Source organism: Falco punctatus (assembly GCF_963210335.1).
Source record: "Falco punctatus genome assembly, chromosome: 18".
Lineage (NCBI taxonomy): Eukaryota > Metazoa > Chordata > Aves > Falconiformes > Falconidae > Falco > Falco punctatus.
The window spans coordinates 314,952-324,180 of NC_137598.1; the positions used below are offsets into that span (position 1 = coordinate 314,952).

General features: G+C 68.0%; 2 protein-coding genes across 2 annotated transcripts in view; both read right to left on the reverse strand.

Annotated features, from left to right (window-relative positions):
- Positions 1 to 46: 46 nt before the first annotated feature.
- On the reverse strand, positions 47 to 5,412 carry PEA15 (proliferation and apoptosis adaptor protein 15). Its single transcript, XM_080368258.1, has 4 exons — positions 5,295 to 5,412; positions 2,338 to 2,511; positions 1,587 to 1,742; positions 47 to 1,473 (listed from the first exon to the last, which is right to left on the reverse strand). Exons 2-4 carry the CDS (start codon positions 2,507 to 2,509, stop codon positions 1,409 to 1,411), a joined length of 393 nt encoding a protein of 130 aa, XP_080224384.1. The 5' UTR covers positions 2,510 to 2,511; positions 5,295 to 5,412; the 3' UTR covers positions 47 to 1,408.
- Positions 5,413 to 5,942: 530 nt separating this feature from the next.
- Positions 5,943 to 9,229, reverse strand: part of LOC308054826 (sodium/potassium-transporting ATPase subunit alpha-2) — a 12,837-nt gene continuing 9,550 nt past the window's right edge. Inside the window, exons 24-31 of the mRNA XM_080368204.1 lie at positions 9,045 to 9,215; positions 8,357 to 8,430; positions 8,145 to 8,275; positions 7,111 to 7,156; positions 6,928 to 6,982; positions 6,740 to 6,840; positions 6,563 to 6,637; positions 5,943 to 6,353 (exon numbers count right to left, since the gene is read on the reverse strand). Coding sequence (XP_080224330.1) covers positions 6,195 to 6,353; positions 6,563 to 6,637; positions 6,740 to 6,840; positions 6,928 to 6,982; positions 7,111 to 7,156; positions 8,145 to 8,275; positions 8,357 to 8,430; positions 9,045 to 9,215 — 812 coding nt within the window. The 3' untranslated portion in view covers positions 5,943 to 6,194. The remainder of the gene's footprint in view (positions 6,354 to 6,562; positions 6,638 to 6,739; positions 6,841 to 6,927; positions 6,983 to 7,110; positions 7,157 to 8,144; positions 8,276 to 8,356; positions 8,431 to 9,044; positions 9,216 to 9,229) is intronic.

The window sequence follows — 9,229 nt, forward strand, 5'->3', positions numbered from 1 at the left end:
GTCACCAAAACGCCCCCCTCCTCACAGAGCCACGCGACCCTCCAGAGCAGCTTTCATCTCCATCTGTTTATGAGAGATCTGTACACAGTCAGCACGGTCAGGGGAGATGGGGGGGGGGGGAGGGAGTGGGGGGGGCCCCCCCCAGGGCTGGAGGACAACACTGTGTCACCCGTCCCCATTCCCCCCCTCTCAAGAGCTCACTGGAGGGGGGGGTGTGTCCCAAACAGTCATTTTTCAACAAAAAACACAGGGTTGGTTTTTTTTTTGGGGGGGGGGGAAATTAATGTGGTCCCAGGCCTGGAGACAATAAAAGGCGGGGGGCGTGGGGGTGGGGGTGGGGGACACAAGAGCCGGTGGCTGCACACAGGCGCTCTGCGGGTTTTAGCTTTTATTAAATAAAATATATTAACATATACTCTCTCCAGTGCCCCCCCTCGCTAGCCCCTTCCCCCCCCCCCCCAGTTAGTAGCTAGAGCTGAACCCCAAAGACATCCCCTACCCGCTCCACACACACACTAAATGGGGGCTGTGCCCATTTTCCCAGTCCAGTATGCCCTCCCTCCCAGTCTGGCACTGGGGGAGGCTGGAAGGATACACCCCCCCCCCCCAAATCGGTCTGGCTGGTTTTGGGGGACTGTCAGTTCTGCCCCCGCCAACTAAAGTGGGGGATCTGGGGGGGGGAGCAGCCCTTTCAAGAGAAATTTCCCCAATACCTGGGGAGTTCGGGGGTCCCCCCTTGAGCATCACCACCTTGCACAGAGGCTCCCACTGCCTTGCTCCCCAACCATGTCACCTCCTTATCCCCCTACCCACCGCAGCCCCTGGGAGGGGGACACTGCAGATGTGCCCCCACCCTCCACGGGGGCTGAGGTCTGACAAACTCACACCATCCTCCAGCCTGTCTGGGGGGGGGGTCAGCAAAGACACCCCCCCCTGCTCAGCCCTGCTGCTCGCTTCCCTCCTGACGTGCCCTGTCCTTCGTCCCTGCACCCCCCTGCGCCACTCACTTGGGTCCCTGTCCCCAGCCCTGTCCCCCCCCAGCACTGAGGTGGAGGGTGGTCCCGGTGCCTGTCACCTTCCCAGCCACAAATTGAACCGGTGTGGGGAGATGGTGGTCCCCTGTTCCTGCTGTCCCCCCTTCCAGTGAGGGCTTGTGGGGGTCCCTGGGAATAGCAAAGCGCCCCCCCTGCCCCAAACACACGCACACTCACACGTGCACACACACGCACACGCAGAGCCGCCCCAGCCCCTAGCCCCAGCATCGGGGGGGGGGGGGCATTAAGACTTTGTTAGTGACCATGCTGGCCCCCCCCCACCTGCCCGCGCCCCAGGGGCCGGAGAGGTGGCAGGGGGACGGGGGACGGGGATGGGGGTACACAGCCTTCCTCCTCCTCCTCCTCACCCCTCCTCAGGCTTTCTTGGGTGGGGGGGCCAATTTGATGATCTCCTCTTCTGAGGGCTGCCGGATGATGTCTGCCAAGACACGGGGCGGGGGTCAGTGGGGCGGGGGTCAGCGGGGCCTCTCCCTGTGTCCCCTCCCCCAGCCAGAGGGACACTGGCCCTGCCCCGGGGCGGGGGGTGCTCACCCTTGTACTTCTTGGCGCTGGGGATGCGGGTGAGCTTGGTGTCCACCTCGTCCTCCTCGGAGATCTTGAGGACCTGGGTGCGGTACTGCACCACCATGGTCAGCAGGTCGGGGCGGCGCGAGATCTCAAAGATGTGCTCGATGTAGGACAGGTTGTCTGCGGGGACGGGGACACGTGCTGGACCCGAGGACGGGGGTGGGGGGCACAGGGACTGGGAGAGACCAGGACAGAGGGTGGGAGTGGGGGGACAGGGATGACAATCCCTGGGGACTGGAAGAGGGGACAAAGGACAGGAACAAGGGCTGGAATGGAAACTGGGGCACATGAGAGGGACCAGGGTGGGGACCAAGGCAGGGGACAGGGACCAGGAGCCAGGCCAGCAGCAGGTGACAGAGATGAGGAGTGGGGACAGGGACCGGGATGGGGACAGGGAGGGGGACCAGGGCAAGCAGTGTAAGGGACTGGGATGGGGACCAGGATGGGGAAGAGGGGAGGGCCAGGGCTCGGAGGTCACGGACTGGGATGGGGACCAGGACAGGGGACAGGGACCAGGGCACAGGGATGGTGTCACCACCCCAGGGGACAGGTGACAGAGCCAGGGACCAGAAGAGGGGACAGGGACGGCAACAGGGATCAGGATGGGGACCGCACCAGAGGACAGACCAGGATCAGGCCAGTGGCCGGGGCTGGGGACCAGGGGAGGGCCAGGGACGAGGATGGGGGGTGCAGGGCCACCTGGGGGGCGTCTCACCTCTGTCCAGTTTGCTGTGCTTCTCAAGGAAGGCGAACCAGTGGTGGCTGGTGGCGATGGCCTCGCTCTCCTCACTGGGGATGTCCTCCTTGCAGGCGGACTTCAGCTGCTCCAGGTCCTCGGCCGTGATGTTCTGGGCCAGCTCCTCCAGCAAGCTGCGGTACTCGGCCATGGCTGGGCACCACCCGTGTCACGAGCTGCCCAGCCTCAGCCGCTGCCCCCCCCCCCCCCCCCCCCCCCAGGCGCCAGCCGGGCTCCGCTGGCCCGTGACTCATGTGACGCTCACGGGATGTGACAGGGACTGGGGATGGCGGGACCTGCCGGGCGCTGGCGGCGGCTGCTCTGCTGCATGTGCCCCCCCCCGCTGAGGGGGGGCCCTCGCACAAACACCCTGGCCTTGCACAGCCTGCCCCCCCTGGCACTGCACAGCGCTGCCTGCACACGCAGTGCCCCCCCTCTGCACATGCACCCTGCCCTGGCACTGACCCCCCCCGCACGGTCTGACCCCCTTGGCCCAGCACAGCCCCCCCTCGCACACAACCTTGCAGTGGCACACTGGGGTGGGGGTCCCCCAGCTCCGGGTGGGGAAGGGAGGGGTGGGGGGGTCATGCCCTGTCCCCCATCTCCTGTTGCTCCTCAGTTACCATGGTGACCGCTGCCACCCCAGGGATGCAGCCGCTGGGGCGATCACAGCATCCAGCTGCCCCACGTTCCTCCCTGGTGGCAGCACCCATGGGTGCTGGGGGGGTCGGAGCTGGGCACCCCACACGGGGCCACACAGGCACGGGGGTGGGGGGGACACACAGACACGCCGCCACCCACCACGATGCTCACCCCCGGCACGTGCACACATGCACACCCTGCACACACACACACACCCCCACGCACGCTCGTAAACACACACACCCCCCACGCAGACACCTGCCCACGCAGACGCCCACCCCCACCCTGCACCCGCACCCACACGTGCGCCCACATCCACACACGGTCACACACTCACACGCGCACACACAGAGTCACACTCACACGCTCCCGCGTGCCCCCCCACGGCGCACACGCGTGTCCCAGCCCCGTCCGGCCCCTTTAAGGCAGCCGATGACTCAGCCCTTGGCCCGGACGCCTGGGTCCTTCCGGGCAGGGGGACGGGGGGGGGGGGGGGGGGGGGCGACGGGGACGGGGGATGGGGGCAGGGACCCCCCCAGCCCCCGCCGTGGCCCCCTGCCCGTTCCCAGCCCCGGACTCCTGGGTCCCCCAACGCCCCCCGGAGGCGGATGACCAGGACCCACCCCCGACCCCCCTCATTCACGCTTCCCATGCAAAGCGCCTCATGAATATGCATGAGGGGCGTGGCCCCACGGGGCCCATTCACAAGAGCAGGCGGGGGGCGCTGGGGGGGGGCGCGTAATCCCGCCGCGGGGGGGACCAGGACAGGGGCGGGGGGGCAGGACACGGGTGGGTCTGTTCCTTCCCGCCTTTGTCTCCCCCGCTCCGGCCAGGTGCGGGGTGGGGGTGGGGGGGGGCGGGGGGCAGCGGGGGGGCTCCTCCGATCACTGCCCCCCCACCGTGATTTTGGGGTGGGTGGTGATCTCGGGACAGGAAGAAGGGACCCCCCCGCCCCGCCCCCCGCAGCCCGGGGCACAAGGGGCCTCTGTGGCGCGGGGAGCCGCGCAGCCGCCCCCGGCCCCCCCCCGAGAAACCGAGTCACGACCCTGGCCCCAAGGGACACGGAGCGGCCCCGCGGACACCGCCCCGTCGGCACCCCACTGCTGCGTGGGACCACCCCGTGCCCAGAGGCACCATCCTGCGCGTGGGCAGCAGCAGCATCCCGCCCCGGGGTGACCACCCTGTCCCGGGGGGGCCACCCGTGTCCCGGGGGGGCCTTCCCTGCCCACGGCCGGAGCAGCATCCCCGGGGCCGCGCATCCCACATCTGGGGCACATCTGGGTGCGTGTCTACCGCCCCTCCCGCGCCAAAGGCTCCCCACGCGGGGCCGTGCGGCAGCTCCGTGGGCCGGAATGCGGTGGGGGTGGGGGACGATGAGTCGTGGCCCCCCCTCCCCAGCCCTCCCCAGCCCGGGGCCGCGGGGCGGAAGAGGCGGCTCCGTCGCCGCCACGGCCCAGTTTGGCCCCAGTTTCGGCCCAGTGGGGCCCAGCCTGGCCCCGGGGCGCGTGACCACCTTCACGCGCCCCTTCCCACTCGTGTCCCTGTGGGATCCGGCCACGCGCGCGCACACAACCCTCCCCAGGGCACCCACCCGCGGGGGGGAGGGGGGGCGGACGACACCCTGTCCCGGGAAATGGGTGGCATCGCGGTGCTCCGCTGGTACTGGGCGGCACTGGGAGCACTGGGCGGCACCGTGAGGACGCGGCACGGGTGGGGGGACCCCGTGCCCCATGGGGACCCGGTGGCAGCCACAGGGGACACGGCGGGTCTCGGGTGGGGATGGGGGACCCGCTGGCACCGCGGGGAGCGGGTGGGGAAGGGGCACCGGGACCGGGTGGGGACCGGGACCGGGTGGAAACGCGTGGACCGGCGGGCCCAGCCTCCCCCTCCTCCGCGGGTCACGGGTTCGGGCCCCCCCAGGAGAGCGAAAGGGGAAGTGGAAGGGGCGGGCGGCACCGGGGGGGGGGGGAGGGGGCGGCACCGGTCGGGTTTTGGGGGGGTGGTGGTCGTGGCACCGTCGGTAACACCGGGACCGTTAACCCCTTCCTGGCCGCGGCGGGATGTGCCGGAGGAGGGGCATCATAGGTAGAGGCCTTTACCGGAGGGGGGGGGGAGGGGGTGTATTACCGGGGGGGGATGTGTTTAGGACCGGGGAGGGATCTACCACCGCGGCCCCCTGCCCGGCTGAAGGAACCGACCACCGGCACCGGCACCGGATGGAGGCGGCCGCCTCCATCCGGTGCCGGTGCCGGTGGTCGGTCGGGGCTCCGTTCCCCGCGCAGCCCCACACTTACCGGCCGGCGGGGCGGTGCCGGTGGCGGTGGCTGTGCCGGTGCGACCGCTCGGTGTCTCGGCGCTGCCGCTCTGAGCAGCGGGGCGGGGCGTGTGGCGGGGGGCGGGACTTAGCGGGGCGGGGGCCGGGGCGGGGCCGGGGCGGGAGGCTCCGCCCTGCGAGGACCGTGGGTGGGCGAGGGCCGGCGCGGACACCCGTGGGGGGCACCCACGCACCGTCCCGGAGGGCGGGGTCCCCTGTGTGTGTCCCCCGTCTCTTTGGGGTCCCCCCCAGGGACACCTGGCCGCCGCCCCAGGGAAGAGCCGCGGTGGGGGGGGCACCCACGAGTGTCCAAGTCCTCCGTCTGTGTCACTGTCCCCTCCCAGGAAGCTCCAGGGAAATTCCCCTCCGGCGTGTGGCACAGGATCTCACATGGGGGATCTTGCATGGGGGATCTTGCACGGGTGATCTCTCCAGCACAGAGCGCACAGGGATCTCACGGTGGAGATCAGACACGGGGGATCTCCTAGGGGAGCTCATGTGGGACGGGGCTTGCATCATGGGGAGGGGTCTCGAGCTGGGGAGATCCTGCACAGGGCTTTCCACAGGGGAGATTCAAACCGGGAGATTCCCCAGATCTCACATGGGGGGTTTCCCGGGGGGGGGGGGGGGGGGGGGGGGAGGGGCACGCTTTTAGGTATTGATCCCTCCAGATGCTTCATGGTGGATTGTGTACGGGGAGGGTGACAAGAGCAAATCTTGCATGAGGGATCTCACACGGGGATCTCACACAGGGATCTTGCCTGTGTCTGGAGCATCTCCAGCCTCCCTGTGTCGTCCCCCCCAGTGACACAGCCTGGCTCTCCGGGGACTTTAATGGCTTGCACAGGGATGGGACTGGAGTGGAGGCCCAGCACCAGGCCTAGTTGTCGTTGTCATCATCATCATCATCCTCGTCATTGTCGTCATTGTCGTCCTCAGTGTTGATCTCTCCTGCCAGCACGTCCTCGATCCACTCCTCCAGCTCCTCCATGCTGGGCAGGTCGTCCTCGTCCACCATCTCCAGCCACACGCTGTCAGCCTAGGGACACCGGCATGGGGGCTGGGGGACAGGCTGAGGGGGGCACCTGCCCTGGGAGGGGGCAGGGGACTCCCGGCCCTGAGGTGTGGGACCCCCAGGGGACCAGACAGGCTGGGACCCCTCCTCCCAGGGGCTGCTGTTGAGGCCCACCCGTGTGATGAGCCCATTGGTACTCAGCCCCCATGGGGGGCTCCGGGGGGAACACTCACGTCAGTAACGTTGACCACCCCAATCTGGGGCCTGGACAGGTCGATGTTGAAGGTTTTCTCCCAGTAAGGGATGAGCTGGTGGGGGGGAACATGGGTCAGCCCTCCCAGGCCCACCCAACAGTGACAGGGGCGTTGTGGTGGGGTGTGTGCCCCCCGGGGGGGGGGGGGCAGCAGTACCAGTGGGAAATCCTCCGGGTCAATCCAGAGGATGCTGAGGTCAGGGTTCTCCGTGTTGTCTCGGGCCACATCCTTCAGGATCTCCAGGAACTCAAACCCATCTGGGCAGGATGGGGCAGGGTGAGGCGTGCTGGGACCCCCCGTGGACCCCCTGACACACCCCCAGCTCTGCTGGCCCCCTCCCTCACCCGGATCATCCTCTTCTGCGAAGGCCACAATGTGGATCCCATCCATGTCATCCTCCTGGGGGGACACAGATCGGTGTCACCAGTGGGGGGGGGCGGTGGGACCCCAGGGTGGGGGGCTCCCTGAGGGGTGGTCGAGGCAATGTGGGGGGCAGAACCCCTCTGTGCCTCTTCCCATGCACTCACCCAGGTCTCATACATGCTCTTGGGTTTGAGTTTGCGCAGAGTGGCCCTGTGAGATGGGGGGTCGTGGTGAAGGGCATCCCCAGACCCACCTCCCCGGAGCTGGCCACCCCCCCACCCTCCCCCCCCACCCTCCCCAAGCTCTGCTGTGCGGCTGGGGGGGGCTGCTCAGACAGGGGTGCAGCACCTGGAGGCAGAACAGGGGGGCTGGCCCTGGGTGGGTGGGCACAGGGCCGGGGCTGAGTTCCCCCCCCCGACACTGCTGGCATGTCGGGGGGGCCGTGGAGGGTCCCCCCATCTCCCAGGGATTGAGGCCGCGGCGGGGGGGCAGGTTGATCCGGGGGGGGGGATTAAGGCTGCGGGAACATCCCGGCAGAGCCAAGTCCTTAACCCTGCCCTGCCCACCCCCATGGGACCCCCGGCCCCGGGGGGGACTATGGCTGCCCCACAGCCCACCGGCAGCACCCCAAGGGGCAGGCACCCCCAACCAACCCCCCAGCTGCTGGGGCCTTGTAAACTCGTGTCACCCCAGGGGCCACCGCCAGCAAAGTGGTGTTGGGGAAGGGGGGCTGCCAGGGCAAGGGGAGGGCATAGGGGGGGAGTGGGGCGGTGGGGGATGGGCACGGGGGGTGGGGGGCGGTGGGGGGCCGCCCTGCACCCCGGGAATCCCCCATCCCTGAGGCTGCGGCTGACCTGGCAGTCACCTCCCCATGGCAACTCGTTCCCATGGCAACCACCTCCCCTGGCAACCACCCCCCCCCGGCAACCACCTTGCCATGGCAGCCGCTTCCCCATGGCAACGGTCCTCCTGTGGCAAGTATCCCCCTTGTCAGCCATCTGCCCATGGCAACCACTTCCCCATGGCAACAGCTCCCATGGCAACCAGCTCCTCATGGCAACCAGCTCCCATGACAACCGTGTCCCCATGGCAACCATCTCCCATGGCAACCACGTCCCCATGGCAACCAGCTCCCCCCAGCCCCCCAGCATCCCCCGCAGGGGAAACCGAGGCAGGGCAGGGGGTGCTGGGCCCCCACCGCTTGTGCTCCTCCACGAATGCCACGATCTCCTCCTTGCTGTTGGGCCGCTCGGGGATGGTCAGTGGCTCCTCCATGAAGGGCTCGTAGAAGTCGATCTCGTTCAGCTTCAGGGTCAGCTTCTTGGCCACCTGGGGTGAGGCTGGGGTCCCTGAGCCACCCATGGGTGCTGGCACCAGGTGACCCCACACCCCTGGGACCCTCGCCCCTACCTTGCTGTCGAAGGTGGCGAAGAAGGAGATGTAGGGGTGAAACTCCTCTGCCGCCTCCTCGAAAGCCTTGAAGTCTGGGGGACCAGGGATGGGTCCTGGCACCGGCATCAGGTACCGACACCGGGTACTGGGCCCATACCAGCACCCCCAGCCCAGCTCCATCCAGTGGCTCCAGCTCCAGAAGGAACCAGCAAATCCCAAACATGTCCAGAGTCAGTCCCTGGTGCCCTCGTAGAGGGATGGACAGAGGGATGCAGGGACAGAGGGATGGAGGGATGGAAAGACAGAGGGATGGAGGGATGCAGGGACAGAGGGATGCAAGGATGGAAAGACGGAGGGATGGAGGGAGGCAGGGAGGGATGGACAGAAAGGACAGAGGGATGCAGGGAGGCAGGGAGGGATGGACAGAAAGGACAGAGGGATGCAGGGATGGAGGGATGCAAGGATGGAAAGACAGAGGGATGGAGGGATGCAGGGAGGGATGGACAGAAGGAAGGACAGAGGGATGCAGGGACGGAGGGACTGAGAGATGGAAGAAGGGAAGGATGGAGGGAGGGATAAGCAAATGGGTGGTTAGAAGAATGCGTTGGGGACTGGGGCTGTGGCTGGGGTGCCAGGGAAAACAGGAAGGAGGGGGGGGGGGGGGGCCATGGGAGAAATACAGAGGGGCTGCCCCAGCCCCACATACGCTCTGAGTCCTCGTTCTTGAAGTAGCCGATGAGTTTGGGGTCATCCTCAATATTCTCAAAGGCCTGGAGCTCGTGGTCGCCCTCAATGAACTCCACTGGGTCCTCCAGCACCTGGGGGAGTAGGGGGGCAGCACCGGGGTCCCCAGGGACCCCCCCTTGTTCAGAGACAGCTGGGGTGGGGGGG

Excerpts from the sequence above, each read along its gene's own strand:
- PEA15 (XM_080368258.1), bottom strand. The coding sequence starts at position 2,509 with ATGGCCGAGTACCGCAGCTTGCTGGAGGAGCTGGCCCAGAACATCACG. Across the intron at positions 1,743-2,337 it reads GCACAGCAAACTGGACAGAG|ACAACCTGTCCTACATCGAG; the intron begins GTGAGACGCCCC and ends CCGTCCCCGCAG. Across the intron at positions 1,474-1,586 it reads CAGCGCCAAGAAGTACAAGG|ACATCATCCGGCAGCCCTCA; the intron begins GTGAGCACCCCC and ends GTGTCTTGGCAG.